The sequence below is a fragment of the Salmo trutta genome, chromosome 22, assembly GCF_901001165.1.
Source record: "Salmo trutta chromosome 22, fSalTru1.1, whole genome shotgun sequence".
In the NCBI taxonomy this organism is placed as follows: Eukaryota; Metazoa; Chordata; class Actinopteri; order Salmoniformes; family Salmonidae; genus Salmo; species Salmo trutta.
This window is the reverse complement of record NC_042978.1, coordinates 8,185,814-8,203,888: the sequence shown is the minus strand read 5'-3', so window position 1 is coordinate 8,203,888 and position 18,075 is coordinate 8,185,814. Positions and strand designations below refer to the sequence as shown.

At 43.8% G+C, this 18,075-nt stretch overlaps 2 protein-coding genes across 5 annotated transcripts; one reads left to right on the top strand and one right to left on the bottom strand.

Annotated features, from left to right (window-relative positions):
- Positions 1-974: 974 nt before the first annotated feature.
- Positions 975-9,721, bottom strand: LOC115157993 (transmembrane protein 47). The gene is made up of 3 exons (XM_029706420.1): positions 9,330-9,721; positions 2,021-2,161; positions 975-1,923 (listed from the first exon to the last, which is right to left on the bottom strand). Exons 1-3 carry the CDS (start codon positions 9,553-9,555, stop codon positions 1,745-1,747), a joined length of 546 nt encoding a protein of 181 aa, XP_029562280.1. The 5' UTR covers positions 9,556-9,721; the 3' UTR covers positions 975-1,744.
- Positions 9,722-14,824: 5,103 nt separating this feature from the next.
- LOC115157992 (transmembrane gamma-carboxyglutamic acid protein 1) lies at positions 14,825-18,069 on the top strand. Of its 4 annotated transcripts, none has more exons than XM_029706418.1 (4): positions 14,825-15,085; positions 15,881-15,926; positions 16,460-16,623; positions 17,265-18,069. In XM_029706418.1, exons 2-4 carry the CDS (start codon positions 15,917-15,919, stop codon positions 17,712-17,714), a joined length of 624 nt encoding a protein of 207 aa, XP_029562278.1. In that variant the 5' UTR covers positions 14,825-15,085; positions 15,881-15,916; the 3' UTR covers positions 17,715-18,069. The 4 variants fall into 4 exon arrangements, with proteins under 4 accessions (XP_029562278.1, XP_029562279.1, XP_029562276.1 ...); XM_029706419.1 differs by having other exon boundaries at positions 14,836-15,085; positions 17,283-18,069; XM_029706416.1 differs by lacking the exon at positions 14,825-15,085 and adding an exon at positions 15,141-15,667.
- The last annotated feature ends 6 nt before the right edge of the window (positions 18,070-18,075 follow it).

The following is an 18,075-nucleotide window of genomic DNA, read 5'->3' as shown; positions in this document are numbered from 1 at the left end:
CTTAATGCACAAAAGTCTCAATGTGTTTGATGTATTTATTCTATTAGTTGTTGTATTTTATGTTTCCTGTATTTGTTTTAATCTGTTATATCACATATGTCAAACTCATTCCACAGAGGGCCGAGTGTACCTGATTGATGGATTAAGGTCACTAATTAGTAAGGAACTCCCCTCGCCTGGTTGTCTAGGTCTTAATTAAACAGAAAAAACAAAAACCCAGATACTTGGCCCTCCGTGGAATGAGTTTGACACCCCTGTGTTATATCGTACTATACTACTGTATGAGTGATGTGTGTGTATTTAGGTATGTTTATGTATTCGTATTGCTTAGTTAGGGACTGTGGATTAAAATTAGCTGTGTTGAGCGTATTCTGGTGCAAGCATCATATTTCACTGTCTGAAATGTGTTTTTATTTGCACATTGTCCCTTTAAATAAACTACTACTACTTCTCTAATTTACTGTATTAGAAATCCATTTACCACACGAAAGCACCTCTAACTACTCTATTTACATATCATACAACTGCTGCTATTCGAAGCAGGCACAGATGGGGTTAGGCCGCTGTGTGCAGTTGGTTTTAGATTAGGGTTGGGGGCCACAAAAAAATCTGAACTCATCATGAGGGGCAGCAGTGGATCGCAGGTCTGCGTACGCACATCCACATCCATACCCACACAGGCAGTCAGCGCCGAAATTTTGCGAGCATTTTAGCGTTCCCTCTTGACAGTGGAGAGAAAAAAATGTTTTTAGAGTTTTAGAGTCAATTTCCTGCAATTCTACAAATTTGGCCATGGGGCGTAGAGAAAATGTTTCAGTTTTAAAGCAACTTTGTTGCAATTCTACACATTTTGCCATGGGGCGGAGAGAAGATTTAGCAATTTTATAACAAATTTCATGCAATTCTACTCATTTTTCCATGGGTGGAGAGAAAGAGTTTTACAACTCATTTTCTGCAATTGTACACATTTTGCCTTCCCTTCATCTGTACTGATCTAGAGGAGCAGTATAGGTAAAAGCAAATTACTCTATGCTGCCTGCCTTAACCCATCCAATCTTCTTTTAGATTGGCACAGATTAAATAAAGGCACAAGCAAAGGTAATCACATATATGAGTGGGGGCGATGTCATGCATCCTTGATTCCTTTGCTTAGGTGAGTCACCTTCCTTTCCTCCTCAAGATCAATCTGTCCATCTTGCCCATCCCTCTGCTCTCTGATTGGTCTGTGTGTCCGTCACTCTCGGCTGTCCCTTCTCCTCCCTCTTGTCTCTGTATGAGATCAGCTAATCCATCTGTTCTCTGTGGTTTATTCATGACAAAGCATTGCGCTGCCAATTCCTACTGGAGTTCCTATATTAAAGGGGACATACTGTTGGCTCAGAATGTGGACATGATTTCACTGATGAATCTGATTGGTAATTAGTATTCCATTGAACTGATTGGCTCTTTAGCCTCACCACTTAGCCTATGGCAGATGTCGGTCACAACACAGGCAGAGATGCCGGTGGAGAACACAAGCTCATACTGTGCTATACCGTGTCCCTTTAAGTCGGGTATAGTACAGTATTGTAAAGGTTTGAATGTATAGACAGACACTACTGTTGTTGATTCTCCAATCGATGTGTGTGAACATGTGTTTTCTCTACCAGTTCTATAAAGTTCAGTGTTTCAGCTGCTATCACAGCGAGTGTGGGGGAACATGAAGTTGTGTAGAGGCCTCTCCTCCTATCTAATCTTGCAGGGTTTAGTAGTAGTCGTCATAGTTCTTGGGGTTGAGGCAGTAGAGGATGGCCCCTCCAAAAGAGAAGATGGTGGCCCCACAGGCGAGGCCGTAGCCCCAGTTGAACTCGTGGTATATCCTCAGGCTGACCGTCTCAATAAACTTAACAGGGTAGAGGATCAAACTGCAGACATGGAGCACCACTGTTAGGGAGAGAGGAGGAATGGGAGTGAAGGAGAGAAATGGAGCACATGAAAATGACACGGAAAAGGAGAGAATAAGGCAGATTCAATAACGTACCTGCAGCGAACAGCATGACAGCGATGGGTCTGTAGCAGTGGCTCCTGGAGCCGACCCACACTGACACCAGGGCCACCAGGAAGGAGAACAGGATGAGGGCTGCACCACCCAGCAACAGGACCAGCGTGGCAATCTGCCAGTCTGAGAGAGAGAGAGAGAGAGAGAGAGAGAGAGAGAGAGAGAGAGAGAGAGAGAGAGAGAGAGAGAGAGAGAGAGAGAGAGAGAGAGAGAGAGAGAGAGAGAGAGAGAAAATGTTTTCGTGGGGGGTTATATAAGCCTAGTGATCCATGTTTACAGTGTGGCGTATGGCACAAGAATGTTAACCCTGCACTAAAATCAGATCTTTACCCAACACAGCAGAATGGAAGAAAACGAACAAATGCATGCACGCATACTTTCTCTCTCTCTCTCTCTCTCTCTCTCTCTCTCACACACACACACACACACGCACGCTCTCTCTGTCTCTTTCTCACACACTCTCACTGCTAGGCTTCTTAATGAATACCAGCGCAGCAGCAGAAGTAGACAAAGCAATTATCTGGGCGACTCCGGTAATAGGTATCCATCCTGACTGCCCGATGCAAAATCAGCAGCAGTCTCAGCGTTTCATTCAGCAGAACTGCAAAACATTCAACTAAAGTAGAGACTAGAAATAGCACTGGCTGGAATGCTAATAGGGATATGGGGGGGTGGGGGGGGGGGGGTGAGAGGGAGAGAGAGCTACTAGCTAGGTCTACTATATTGATCCACTTCTCTGCATGTATGGAATGAAAAAATCATCTTGGTAGAATAAAAATGTTGGTGGGTTGAGGAATAAAGGATAGAAATGCTATAGAATGTAATAGGCGGTATTTGGGGAGAAAGCTGGGATACAACGTGCTCCGTGGTGAAGTTTCCCCTCTGTGCAGATCTAGGATCAGATCTAGGATCAGATCTAGGATCAGATCTACCATAAGTGGGGGAAATGCAAAATGACCCAATGACCCAAGATCAGCGTCTACTTGGGCCAACTTCACCCTGCGATAGAATGTTAAACAAGCTTAGTCTCACATAGCTAGCTGCTAGACACTCTTATCTAACAGGCTAGACTGTGTGGGGGGGTATACTGGCTTCTAGGCACATCATCTTAGTAGACTGAGTGGGCTATCAAGACTGATGGACTGCTGAGTGATATAACTATATAATTGTTGGGAGTAACAGTCTAGACTCTGGGTGTGGAAATGGTGTATGTAAACAAACAAGGGATGTTATGATGGGGTTGTTGATTACCTTTTTGAAATATATGTTAACAAAGTAAATACCATCATAGAAAGGGTTTGGTTTCTAATTGTAAAATATGCTCATAGTTAGACATAAAGGAAAAAGCAGATCAAAAAGGTAATCACACAATGTTCATTACAATCACAGCTAAACTGGTTGATGCACGGCAAATAATTTCCCCTCTATAGCAATACGAGAACCATCAAACCATTCGACAATGAGAGAATGTGACAGCGTGTAAGCCGCTTAAACTACAGTTCCAATCCTTGTCATGGGGAAATTCATTCCATAGGCCGAGCTGCTCGAACATAAACAAACATTCCCTTCTTTGACCAAATATGGCTTCTACGATTTAGAGTTTAAAAAACGGTCCCGTCATCCATCACAGGAAGCTGGAGGGAACCCACAAAACGCAGAGCTCCCTGCGGCCTCAGTGCTTTCATAACATGCGGTACTGACTTGGAACGACCATTGACCTCTCATTTGCAGCCACCTCACTGGCTGCCTCTCCGACCGCAGGAGCTACACTAACTCGTGTTTGTCTGTATCTAATCATCTAGTCATTTTGGTCATTTTTTCCCTATCAGACTGCAACTGAAATTGCAGGAGCTACTGCGGTTCTTATCAGTCTGTATCAGTTGTGTAACAGCAGGATACAGAAACTCATCTCAGCAGCTCAGAGATTTGGAACGGACCCACATGTTCTGTGCGAGAAATACAGCCAGAAGTCTCAGTGCTTGAAGGACAGGAAGGGCTAACTATTAATCTGGGGTTGAGTCACAAATGGCACCCTATTCCCTATGCAATGCACTACTTTTGAGCTCTGGTCAAAAGTAGTGCACTATACAGGGAATATGGTCCCATTTAGGATGCAGCCTAGGTCCTGTATGATGACAGATGGAAATGGTGATATGCAAGATCCAATCTGATCGGTAATTACATCTCCCTGTATGTATTTCAGGAGCAGCCGTCCCCGTTAATCGAAAAATCTGTATTGGCCTTCAGGGCCCCTCTCGGCCTGAGACAGTAGAGGGAATGTGTCATTTTTGTTGTGGTCCCGGACAGGCACACCTGATTCTACTTGTCAACTAATCGTCAAGCCTTTGAGAAGTTGAATCAGATGTTTTTGTCGGGGGCTACAACTAAAATGTGTGCTGTCGGGGGTACTCGAGGACCGGAGTTTGGAAACACTGGCAAAGGAGATCCCTTTTTGGTTCCAGGTAGAACCCTTTCTTTCCCCTTCTGTGGAAAGGGTTATTTTAGTCGTTATTGTTATTCGTTATTCACTGTATTTATTTATCGTGTCACTATTTCTATAAAAATAATATATATATATATTATCTTTAACTCTGTATTGTTGGAAAATGAAATCAATTTTTATTTGTCATATGCGCCAAATACAACAGGTCTAGTAGACCTTACCGTAAATGTATTATTATAAAAAAAAGAATATTAAAAACATACAATATACTTGTAGTGAAGACGGTCAACAACTACATCACATTAGTCATCAAACAGACTCACATCCAGAGCGACCCACAGAAGCAACCAGGGTCAACGCCCTGCTTAAGGTCACATCGACAGATCTCCCACAAGGTCAAAAACGGGGACCCGAACCAGCGATCCATCAGCCACCGGCCCTCCAAGACCCCCCCACAGTTCCCCAAGAGCTGCCCCTCAACCATCCGAGACCCCCCACAGACCCCCAATAACCAAGAAAATGAACAAAAGACAAAAAAGACAAAGGAAAACAGAAAAGAACAATGCAGAAAACAACCTGAACCTGAGACCAGAAACAGGCTACCTGAGGGCAATACCAAAACAAATGGTCTATTGACTTTGTATCCTCATAACAAAATCTGCAGAGCTTCAATGATTGTATGCCCCAAATATTCAACATTTTGCCGGTGGCAAGAATTCTATATAATAATTTTGTCTGGAAAGACTTAAATCTTGCGTCGTTTTATATATCAACTCATACACCCTGTACCATGGAATCGGTACGTCAAAAATCTCTTCCCAACTATTTTGAAATATGTAGGGCCGTGAAATGTTTACATACAAGCCCTTAACCAACAATGCGGTTATGAAAAATAAGAGTTCAGAAAATATTTACTAAATAAACTAAAGTCCAAAAATAATAGGGCAACAATAAAATAACGATACAGGGGGTACCGGTACCAAGTCAATGTGCGTGGATACAGGTTAGTCAAGGTAATATGTACATGTAGGTAGGTATAAAGTGACTATGCATAGATAATAAACAACCTCTCACTCAGCATCAACAAAACAAAGGAGATGATCGTGGACTTCAGGAAACAGCAGAGGGAGCACCCCCCTATCCACATCGAAGGGACAGCAGTGGAGAAGGTGGAAAGTTTTAAGTTCCTTGGCGTACACATCACAGGCAAACTGAAATGGTCCACCCACACAGACAGTGTGGTGAAGAAGGCGCAACAGCGCCTCTTCAACCTCAGGAAGCAGAAGAAATTTGGCTTGTCACCCAAAACCCTGACAAACTTTTACAGATGCACAATCGAGAGCATCCTGTCAGGCTGTATCACAGCCTGGTACGGCAACTGCACCGCCCTCAACCGCAAGGCTCTCCAGAGGGTGGTGTGGTCTGCACAACGCATCACCGGGGGCAAACTACCTGCCCTCCATGATACCTACAGCACCCGATGTCACAGGAAGGCCAAAAAGATAATCAAGGACAACAACCACCCGAGCCACTGCCTGTTCACCCCGCTTCCATCCAGAAGGTGAGGTCAGTATAGGTGCATCAAAGCTGGGACCGAGAGACTGAAAAACAGCTTCTATCTCAAGGCCATCAGACTGTTAAACAGCAATCACTAACTCAGAGAGGCTGCTGCCTACATGGAGACCCAATCACTGGTCACTTTAACAAATTGATCACTAGTCACTTTAACAATGCCACTTTAAATAATGCCACTTTAATAATGTTTACATATCTTACACTACTCATATCATATGTATCTACTGTATTTTATACATCTATTGCACCTGGCCTATGGCCGACTCATCCATATATTTATATGTACATATTCTCATTCACCCTTTTAGATTTGTGTGTATTAGGAAGTTGTTGGGGAATTGTTAGATTACTTGTTAGATTACTTGTTGTTCTACAAGGAACTGATAAGGGTTCTACCTGGAACAAAAAGGATTCTACCTGGAACCAAAAATAGTTATTCAAAGGGTTCTCCTATGGCAGGGTACCCCAACTGGCGGGCCCGCAGGCAGAATGTGGCCCGCGGATGATTTTTTTCACGCACGACAGTATCTAGGGTTTACTGAGAATTGTGCGAGAAACAAAAAAACATCCAGTCAGGAGCAGTCCTGTGGCCGAAAACAGCTTGTTGATGAGAGAGGTCGAAGGAGAATGGCAAGAATCGTGCAAGCTAACAGGCGGCCCACAAAGAAGCAAATAACAGTGCAGTACAACAGTGGTGTGCAGAACGGCATCTCGGAACACACAACATGTCGGTCCTTGTCACGGATGGGCTGTTGCAGCAGACGACCAGAACCGGGTTCCACGCCTATCAGCTAAAAACAAAAACAAGCAGCTCCAGTGGGCCCGGTATCACCAACACTGGACAATTGAGGAGTGTGAAAACATTGCCTGGTCCGATGAATCCCGGTTCCTGTTGCTTCATTCAGAAGGCAGAGTCAGAATTTGGCATAAACCCAATCCTGCCCTGTCAACGGTCCAGGCTGGTAGCGTTTGTGTAATTGTGTGGGGAATGTTTTCCTGGCACACGTTAGGTCCCTTGATACCAACTGAGCAACGTTTGAACGCCACAGCATATCTGAACATTGTTGCTGACCAGGTGCATCCCTTAATGGCTACAGTTTACAAAGCATGTTTTGTCTCAGAATGGTTCCAGGAACATGACCGTGTGTTCAGTTTACTTGAGTGGCCTGCGCAGTCCCCAGACCTCCAACCCAATAGAGTATCTTTGGGATGAGATGGAACGGGCTGTTCGCAGCATGAATGTACCGCCGTCCAATCTGCAGCAACTGCATGATGCCATCATGTCAGCATAGACCAACATCCCTGTGGAACGTTTCCGACACCTTGTCGAATCCATGCCCTGAATAATTGAGGCTGTTCTGGAGGCAAAGGGGGGTCCAACCCGGTACTAGATGGGTGTACCTAATAAACTGGCCATTGAGTGTATGCGATCATATACAAATGCAAGCAAGGTTTGAAATGATTATATTTGATGTCTGTTTGGGCTTCTTACAGTCAATTTGCAGTCTACAAATTATTTGTAATTATGTTCCGGCCCCCTGACCATCCTCTCAAGAAAAAACGGTCCGCAGCTGAATCCAGTTGATGATCCCTGCCCTATGGGGTCAGCTGAAGAACCTTTTAAGGTTCTAGATAGCACCTTTTATTCTCAGAGTGTAGGTAGGGAATAATATGGTGCCATTTTGGGATGCAGCCTGAGTCTCATATTCCCCCCATCATCACCTCTGACTGAACTAGAAGCAGTGCTAATAATGATGAGTACTGCCTGCGTAGTGCTCACACACTCGCTCCACATTCGTTGCGCCCCTCTCGCTGGACTGGCATCAGCACAAAACGTTCTCACAGAGACACTCCATATTCCTGAGACTGTGTCAACCCCTGCATGTTTTGTATCTGACCCGACCTCTGCCCTGTGTGTGCAGCATAACAGAGAGGGTAATAATAAAAAAACGGGTGTTTGCTTGAGTGTAATATCCAAACGTCACCCATTTCCATTTGTCACCTGCGTTAACAGAATGTTCTTTGGCACAGACATATAGGACATCAACAAACATGCGCATCTATGCACAACAACCCCGCAGAACTCATTATTTGAGTGTACCAACCTGGTCATTTCAACACTAACACAATTTGTTTAATGTCCTGGGCATGACACTGAGAAAACCTGGATATTGGGAGAAGAAATTTACTGATTACTGTGAGTCAAATCAATATGTAAGCCTAGTGCAAGGCCAGCCTGACAAAATTAGCAGTTTGCTGTGTGTAGTTAATGTGGTATGCTGGCTGCTGCCGACATGGAGACTCCATGTCTTTATAAGGAACCAAGCTGCACTTTTGTGTCAGAGTGACAGTATTAATAAGAAGCAGGGACAAAATGACCTTCAGTGACTCATCACAGAAACAAAACAGTGTTGTCAGACAAAAAAAAAAACGTACTTTCTGCCTGCACAACACACAGGACAACAATCAGCAGGCCAAAAATAACTAGATAAAAAATACACATTAAACACACGTGGTGGAATAATCGAAATACAGATTGTCTCTACAAAAGCTTCTGTGCTGGATGAAAAAGAGGTCCCCTTTTCAGAGAGAAACACAGCATTTCTCGAATACGGCACTTGTTGCCCTGGTTACACTTATCTCCCGGTAGGATATTTGAATCTCTGGGAAGAGATCGGTTCTCAAAGTTTCCCTTGCTCCATGGCCGGCGTAGGAACCCCAACAATGGCTGATTTTGTCAGCAACAAAAGCCAAATAAAACCCCAGCTGGACCACCGCTCGCAAGGCAAAATACACACATCATTTAGCGGCACGCTGGGCAAATAGAAAAGAGGGTAACTGAGAACTTTATAAAGTCTCACATGATTATATTATAAGTACTACTTTGAAATAAACCATTTTAAACGGAGAAAATACCGCTGTTTTAAAGTGCACACATCTTAAATGGGGAATGGGGAAAATCTATACTGAGAAAATGATGCTCTTGCTCCTTTTAGCCCCATCATAAATTGTTACTGAGCAGAGAGAAAAACAATGTTTGTGCTGATGCACCAGTGGACTCAGCAGCAGGGTTCCCATTGTCATTTCTGAATTAATATGCATCTCAATGGATGCTTTGAATATAACTGTGGGTACCAAAAATATCCCCCAAAATAGAACCCTATCACATTTTCCCTAATCACAAACACAATTTAAATGCATACGGTGAATTTGAACAGTTAAAACACAGTAATTACTGTTGACTTTTGTAAGCATGAGGAAGATCTCTCTCACCAGTCTCGAGTGTTGTGTTGCACTGCCATGTGTCCGAGGTGAGGGGCTTCCAGCAGGACTCCCACAGAGACAGGTAGTACTGGTTATCCGCCGTTACCCACGCGGGGCTCAACACAGCCCCGACATCCAGACAGAGCGCGAGGAAGACGCACACCAAGCCCACCAACTTCAGGGGCGTCAACGCCGACACGCGCACTTCCTCAATTCCACTCCCGGATGAAGCCATGGATGGTGGATGGGGTGCTAAACAAAAGTATCTTTCTCCGAGGATCGTGGGTTTGCGGTTGGGTCGCAAACCAAGAATTTTGGGATTATCCCCCGCGGTATGGAGAGTGGGCAGCCTCTGCGCGTCAGGGACGCTGCTGCAGCCGTACCACAACTGCTGATGTGACTGCACTGCACATTGCTGAAATATCACAGAGCGGCACCTGCAGGGTCACCCCCCCCCCTCCCGTTTTCTCTCACTCTTTCTCCCTCCCTTTCTCTCACTCTCTCTCCCTTTCTCTCAGAAGGAAACAGGGGGTATGTCATCTTATTTTTTTATAATTGAACCTAACCGATTCTTATTTCTTCAAGGAAGTATCCAGTAATTCGGTATTATATATATATATATATATATATTTATATAGGGGGAAAAGTCTGTCCCACTCCTACACACATTTGAAACTTTGAGGCAATTAAGGCCAGGCACCACACCCTAACAAGGTAATTTTCCTTTAGCCTAATCCTATCACAATCAACTTTTACCAGTTGAATATAGATACACATATAGCTTTTTTGGTATTGCAATTATTCAGAAATATTGTATTAAAATATACAAATTAGGCGATAATTCATAAAATATACTCATATTTGCATATCATGCAAATACAATTATGCTCATATTTGCATATTATGCAAACGAAAAATTCTAGACACTGGATGAAGTCAGTCTAAATATTTTATTCTATTTTGTTAAAACACTCCAAGACCGGATTTATACATAGCAGATTGTGGATAAATACACGTTCATGTTTCTATATCTGTAAAATACTAAAAGGCCTACCTAAAATCAATTTTTTGTCAACAACAAAAAAATGAATAAATTGTCTAAAAATTGTATGCCATATCAACAATTCCCGATGTATAAGTCTGGAGAAAAAGTCTAAGGATACCCACACAACATTTGGTGAATGCAGATGCTTCTGAGGCTGAGAAAAATTTGTTGGAGTGTGTGTGGGAAGAGTCTGACTTTCGGGAAATGGCAGTTAAAGACAACTACACTGAATTTAGACTGCCAAAAGCCTAACACTTTTTTAGCCCCAATCACCATCTCTTCAAAGTTACTACAGTTGGTAACATTCTCTATGAAATGGGCTTTAATATGGTGATTCGATGTAGTGAGCTTTGAAGTTAAGGATATGTCCATTTAAAAGTGGTTAGAATTAATGACATTTTGATGGCGTAGTATGATAAACTAACGGAAATATACATTTTCAGCAACTTTTTGAAAAAAATACTGGCCCAACGCTCTAACCGCTAGGCTAACCTGCCGCACCATTCAATGAACATGGGGGTTTTCTGACGAGTGAAATTATTTCATATGATTCATGGTTAATTTCACTCCCATGTAGGCTGTTAGACCTATAGGTGATGTGTTAAGTGTTCATTTTAATCTACAGTCTAATGTGATCATAGACTGGAGTTTGATTAGACATTTTGAATTTCATATTTTGTGACAAGTTAAAAAGAAACATCCCAAAATTCCTTGGTTTCTCCTAAGCTTGTATGCTGCATACGCATGCATGATACATCCCATATCAAACTGAGTTAGTGGCTTGCTCTTCAACCGATCGCTGCCCGCACCTGCCCCCCCCCCCCCCCCCCCCCCCAGCATCACTACTCTAGACGGTTCTGATTTAGAATACGTGGACAGCTACAAATACCTAGGTGTCTGGTTAGACTGTAAACTCTCCTTCCAGACTCACATTAAACATCTACAATCCAAAATTAAATCTAGAATTGGCTTCCTAATTTGCAACAAAGCATCCTTCACTCATGCTGCCAAACATCCCCTCGTAAAACTGACCATCCTACCGATCCTTGACTTCGGCGATGTCATTTACAAAATAGCCTCCAATACCCTACTCATCAAACTGGATGTAGTCTATCACAGTGCCATCCGTTTTATCACCAAAGCCCCATATACTACCCACCACCGCGACCTCTATGCTCTCGTTGGCTGGCCCTCGCTACATATTCGTCGCCAAACCCACTGGCTACAGGTCATCTATAAGTCTCTGCTAGGTAAAGCCCCGCCTTATCTCAGCTCACTGGTCACCATAGCAACACCCATCCATAGCACGAGCTCCAGCAGGTATATTTCACTGGTCAGCCCCAAAGCCAATTCCTCCTTTGGCTGCCTTTCCTTCCAGTTCTCTGCTGCTAATGACTGGAACAAATTGCAAAAATCACTGAAGCTGGAGACTCATATATCCCTCACTAACTTTAAACATCAGCTGTCAGAGCAGCTTACAGATCATTGCACCTGTACATAGCCCACATGTAAATAGCCCATACAACTACCTCATCCCCATATTGTTATTATTTGTTTTTGCTCATTTGCACCCCAGTAGCTCTGCTTGCACATTCATCTTCTGCACATCCATCACTCCAGTGTTTAATTGCTAAATTGTAATTACTTCGCCACTACGGCCTATTTATTGCCTTACCTCCCTAATCTTACCTCATTTGCACACACTGTGTATAGATTGTTCTATTGTGTTATTGACTGTACGTTTGTTTATTCCATGTGTAACTCTGTGTTGTTGTTTGTGTCTCACTGCTTTGCTTTATCTTGGCCAGGTCGCAGTTGTGAATGAGAACTTGTTCTCAACTGGCCTACCTGGTTAAATAAAAAATAATAAATAAATAAATAAATAAAAAAGCCCCTAGCTGTACCTCTACTGCAATTAAAATGCATATGGGTATTGTTTTTAGGCCACAAAACGTTTCAACCAATACAACCGAAGTGGAAAAATGACTCGACAACAAAGAGGAGTTTATGTCGCTCTACATTTGGGTCATAGCCAGATAATAGGGTTTCAACCATCAAAGATAAAGCAGAAGTGTGCATCGGTGGAAAAAGTACTCAATTGTGATACTTGAGTAAAAGTATAGATACCTTAATAGAAAGTTACTCAAGTAAAAGTGAAAGTCACCAAGTAAAATACTACTTGAGTAAAAGTCTAAAAGTATCTGGTTTTAAATGTACTTAAATACAGTGATGGAAAAAGTAGGCCTACCTGTCATACTTGAGTAAAAGTAAAAAGTAAATGCTATACATCAAATTCCTTATTTTAAGCAAACCAGGCAGCGCAATTTGTCATTTTTATTTATTTACGGACAGCCAGGGGCACACTCCAACACTCCAACACTATTTACAAAAAAACTCAGTATTTGTATTTAGTGAGTCCGTGTGTGTGCGTGTGTGTGTTCCTGCATCCGTGTGTGCATTTGTGTGTTTTAGGACTGTAGGACGACTGTGCCTCATGGCAAAGTCTTTCTACATAATCACTGATGATTACAGATTCTAATCAAAGAGGCTCTCAGGGGAACAAGAAGGCACCAAGTGGATCATCACACACTAACACAACGCCCCCTGAGCCATAACAACACAATACATCAATCACATCACACACACACACACACACACACACACACACACACACACACACACACACACACACACACACACACACACACACACACACACACACACACACACACACACACACACACACACACACACACACACATACATTGTGTACATTGCAGCAAATTTGCCAATAAGCCTGAGCAAGATCCAAATCTACAATTGTGTGTGAATCAGTAAGTTGTGTAAAGTACTTAAAAATATTTTTACTTAAGTACTACTTCAGTTTTTTGGGGGGGTATCTGTACTTTACTACGTATATTTTTCACAATTTTTACTTTTACTCCACTACATTCCTAAATAAAATAATGTACTTTTTACTCCTTACATTTTCCCTGACACCCAAAAGTACTCATTACATTTTGAATGCTTAGCAGGGCAGGACAATTGTCTAATTCACACACTTATCAAGAGAACATCCCTTGTCATCCCTACTGCCTGTGACCTGTCACTCACTAAACACAAATGCTTATTTTGTAAATTGTGTCTGAGTGTTGAACTGTGACCCCGTAAAATTAAAAAAAACAAGAAAAGTGTGTCGTCTGGTTTGCTCAATATAAGACATTTTAAATTATTTCTACTTTTCCTTTTGATACTTAAGTACATTTAAAACCAAATACTTTATTATTTTACCCAAGTAGTAATTTACTGGGTGACTTTTACTTGAGTCATTTTCTTTTAAGGTGTCTTTACTTTTACTCAAGTATGAAAATCGGGTACTTTTCCCACCACTGGAATGAGTCCACCATCTAAGCCATGTATACCAAGACATCTGAACCTCTTGATCAGCTGGTGTTGTAGTCCTACTAAGTGGATGGTGTTCTACTAAGGATGCTACAACTACACTGCCTCCATCGTCTGGGAAACATGCCTGGCCCAGCGCTCATCCCTATCTCTGGTTACTCATGTGACTCCTGGGCACGCCTCCAATGGCCTCAGGGAAGTGGCATCCTACTTCTGACACCAGTGCAGTGAGTTCAGGAGATCGGATTGAATAGGATTGAAACCCACAACCTTGGGTCTGTCAGTCATGCATCTAAGCTATTATGCCAGAGATTTACAATCAATATACAGTAAATGTGTTCGTCAATGGTGTTGTGCTATTGGATGTTATAATATTTTAGGGACCTTAACCCAGCGCCTAGTGATATCGCCAAGAGGTTCGAACCTCTTGGCATGACGGTTAAGGTGTTGGCTTGACAGTCACTGGATCTGGGTTTGAATCCCGGTCAGGGCTACCCCCTGATTTCACCAAATTGGTGTCAGAAGTGGGATGGCGCAAAGGCGGCCATCTGAGAGGCGTGTACACGAGAGGGACACAATCTCCCGAAGGAAGGGGGTAATGTAGTGACCTTAACCCAACACCTAGCGACCTCCTCAAGTGGTTTCGAACCTCTTGCATAATGGTTAAGGTATTGGCTTGACAGCCGTTGGACCTTGGGTCGAGTCCCGGTCAGGGCCAGCCCCTGAATTTGTCACAACACTGTCAACTCTGCAGGTTAATTGATTGATAGTCTGATGCTACTGTGTGATGAGACTAACAACCCATCCTAAATTGTACAGTGCTATCTATTATTTTATCGTTCAAGAGATCATTTAGATAATATGTCATTTCAGTACATTTTGTTAAATGACAAAATTCTTAGCCCTGGCCTAGACTATGGTGAACTAAGTACCAGAGCAAGTACAGACTGCAGTAATTACATTGGAACCTAAAGACCAAACTCCATGCATTGATTGCTATTGACTCAGGAGTCAACGCCTTTGACAGGCAACGTTTCCTTGTGCATTTAATCATTACCAAAATGTGGTCCACATTTTAGCTTACACAGTCTCCTTCATTCTTGCCGCACACTCCCAACGACATAACGTGAAACAAATAATGATATTGTGTAGAAATAGCACGTAGCCGTCTAGGGATTTGATGCCAGTCACCTGACTGTCCCTTTAAAATGGAAAAAAGAAAAAAAACCGCCTATCCAACAGGCTTTTACGCGTGCGTAGAAACATTTTGGCCATTGAGCCGTTAGTGGAGCTTAGAGCGCATTCGGGAAGGAAACAGGTAAATAAAGTTAAACGATTTACCATTTTCGTTTAAAAAAAGAAATGCTTTGAATCTTACGTGTGTTCTTGAAGCGGTTAGCGAAAACCTTTTGCTCGTTGGAACGATAGGGGAGTCGCTCCTTAGCCTACAATGTAGCAAATCAAGCGAAATGGTTACAAATCATCCGATTGCCAGCGAGCTAAACGTCAGCCAGCTTCAAATCACAGATGTCGTCCATCTCACCGTTCACACACACACACAGGCAGCTGTGATTAAATATCGCCGAAGACGAAAGCAGTTTTTTGTTGTTCTAATAACGGTTTCGCAATTCACATCCCGTGTCGCTTTTTGAGGAGATGGGAAGGAACAGGGCGGGCGGCGCTTTGTGTGTTACATATCTGCTGCTGTTCTATTTCGGACGTAGCGGTAACATTCCCGTATAACCCTGGTCAGCGTTCGGTCATTCAGTTTTTAGCTGGCCACGGATGCCTGGAATTCACAGTACACTGTGTGTGTGTGTGTGTGACGGCCATTTCCGTTGATACGTCTGTCGGGAGTTGGAGGAATAACAGGATTACGCGAACTCCGATGCTCTGTGGGGAAAGTAACGTCAGCCTAAAACACTGTGGCAATTATGAGAATAGGCCTACTTTATAGTTCGTATATGTTGAATGCTTTTAAATGTCTGAATCAGCTGTTTAAAAAAAAAAAATTATGACTAGGACTACTATTGTCCTGTTTCCTCTCATTGACTTTGTCCCAGTTAAAAACATGCTGACTGTTTGTGGTGAATGTTTTTTTTTCTGCCAACAGGCACCATCACCCACCCCAAACAGACCAGCAGGAATCATGGGGAGTGGTACGTTTTGTTCTCCAGGCTGATCAGAGGCCTTCGGCATGTACATTTATGTAAATGCACTACCGGCAAGGCTGGTCCTTGTTTAAACAACTACTCAACACTGTGGTTTGTCCAGGAAAATACAAATGTTAGCCGACTCTCCCTCCTGTGAGTCTAATCACATGTTTTTACACACAATATGGTTCCTGTCCATGGAGTCCCAAATCAGTCCAACAGAGGGCCGCTCTGTGCCCCTCTCTTGATTCCCAGAGTTAGTTTCACTTATACTGGCCAGGATTGGTCCGTCCTAATCAAAGAAGCTTTTGTTTTACACAGAAATGCAGTTAGTAGGCAGCTCCCTCTTTTTCCACTAGCTTTGTTTCATCCTCTGCCTCTTTTTCTCTCTTTTTCTCTCTCCCGCCTTTCTTTTTGTCCTCTGTTCTCTCCCTACCATTTTTGAAATATTCATCACTTTTTCTCTTTCTTCCTCCCCTTCTTTCTCGCTCTTTTCTCTTCCCTCCATCTCTCTCTCTCTCTCTCTCTCTCGCTGACAGTGTTCCTGCCGTCGGACCTGGCCAACTCAGTGTTGAGCCGGCAGCGCAGGGACAACAGCTACCTGCTAGAGGAGATCCGGCAGGGCAACATCCAGAGAGAGTGCAGGGAGGAGATCTGCACCTACGAGGAGGCCCGGGAGGCCTTTGAGAACGACGAGAAAACTGTGAGTGAGACGCGCACGCAACACACGTACGTGCGCAACCAGGGTTGGGGTCAATTCCATTTCAATTCGGTCTTAATTAGGACGTAAACTGAAATTCATATTCCTTGTTTGAAATTTGTTTTAATGTTTCTTATATGGGAAGCATTGAGGAAAATGTTACCTCCTTTGTTTGTTTACTTACTGAATTGAAATAGAATTGACCCCAACCTTGTACGCAACACTTGCTCACACGGATGCACACACAATGCTCTTTGTCTCGCTATTGCTCCCTGATTGACACACACGCACTCGATAACAAAAACACTTGTAATCCTACTCCGAGCGTGCTGGCCTGTGGAATGTTCCTGCTTTTCAGGAAGTGATGATAATCAGCAGGAAGGGTAGCTGACTCTCAGAGAGTTCTGCTAAGTAGGGAGAGGGTCATTGCTGCAACTATTGTTGTCAGGACAGGGAATGCACAGTCCGTCCCACAGAGGGATGTGCAGCAGGCACGTGTGGACAGCTTTGTGTTTTTGTTTTGTATGCGTGTGTGCTTTCTGGAGTATGACATTCAGAATGCTGCAAATGGCATTTGTAGATTTAACATGTTACTTGAAATGCCCAGGACTTGATAATTCTGCCCAGTAATTGGTCTGATGTAGCTCTCTGATTGGCTGCAGCAACGGTTCTGGGAGGAGTATGTGCGGGAGAGCAACCCAAGTGGCGGGCTGCAGTCGGTGGTTGGCGGAGTCCACTCCCTCTACCTGATCCTCCCTTTGCTCCTGGTGCTCCTCCTCATCGCAGCAGTGGCCATCACTGTGTGGCGCTGCCACTCCCGTAAGCGCTCGGAGCGCAGCCCCGCCCTGGGGGGCTCCCACCGGGACCCCACCCTATCGGTGGTCTCCATGGACCAGTGGGGACGGGACTTCCACGACCACTCCGAGCTCAGCGTCCACAGCAGCCCCGCCTACCCGGGCTCCGAGGTCACGTCTGCGAGGGGAAGCAGGGGAGAGCCACCGCCGTCTTACGAGGAGGCGGTTGGCCACACGGATGTGCACATAGAGACAGAGCCGCCGCCTCAGTATGAGGACATCATTGGCCATGGGAAGTGAAGTAACCCCCCCCCCCCCCCCGCCCTGTCTTACCCGACGCCCCACCAGCTCCCCTCCTCTCTCTCTCCAGCCCCCATCCAGCTATATCGTCCTCCTGGGCTCAGCCTACACCTCGCCTCCCTTTAACTGTTACTACACTAACGGTGAGTGCTGGATGCAATAACGTCGACGCTTGCACTGACCATCGGATAGGAGTTGAGTGATAGCAGAGACGATACCAAATGTTTGATCTCACAAAACCAAAATGTAATTATTATTTTTTTAGCTTCCTCCATACTACCATAGATTTGTTACGACTACCCTGGAGGTTTGGGGCTCGCAAATGAACGGTGCATGACCATTGCGTGGCGTAAAAGGAAAA

What these genes read in the sequence shown, in the direction of transcription:
- LOC115157993 (XM_029706420.1), bottom strand. Translation starts at nt 9,555, where the DNA reads ATGGCTTCATCCGGGAGTGGAATTGAGGAAGTGCGCGTGTCGGCGTTG. An exon ending in CAACACAACACTCGAGACTG is followed by an intron (nt 2,162 to 9,329) that starts GTGAGAGAGATC and finishes TCTCTCTCTCAG; the next exon opens with ACTGGCAGATTGCCACGCTG. An exon ending in TGTCATGCTGTTCGCTGCAG is followed by an intron (nt 1,924 to 2,020) that starts GTACGTTATTGA and finishes TCTCCCTAACAG; the next exon opens with TGGTGCTCCATGTCTGCAGT.
- LOC115157992 (XM_029706416.1), top strand. An exon ending in AGCAGGAATCATGGGGAGTG is followed by an intron (nt 15,927 to 16,459) that starts GTACGTTTTGTT and finishes TCTCGCTGACAG; the next exon opens with TGTTCCTGCCGTCGGACCTG. An exon ending in TTGAGAACGACGAGAAAACT is followed by an intron (nt 16,624 to 17,264) that starts GTGAGTGAGACG and finishes GGTCTGATGTAG; the next exon opens with CTCTCTGATTGGCTGCAGCA.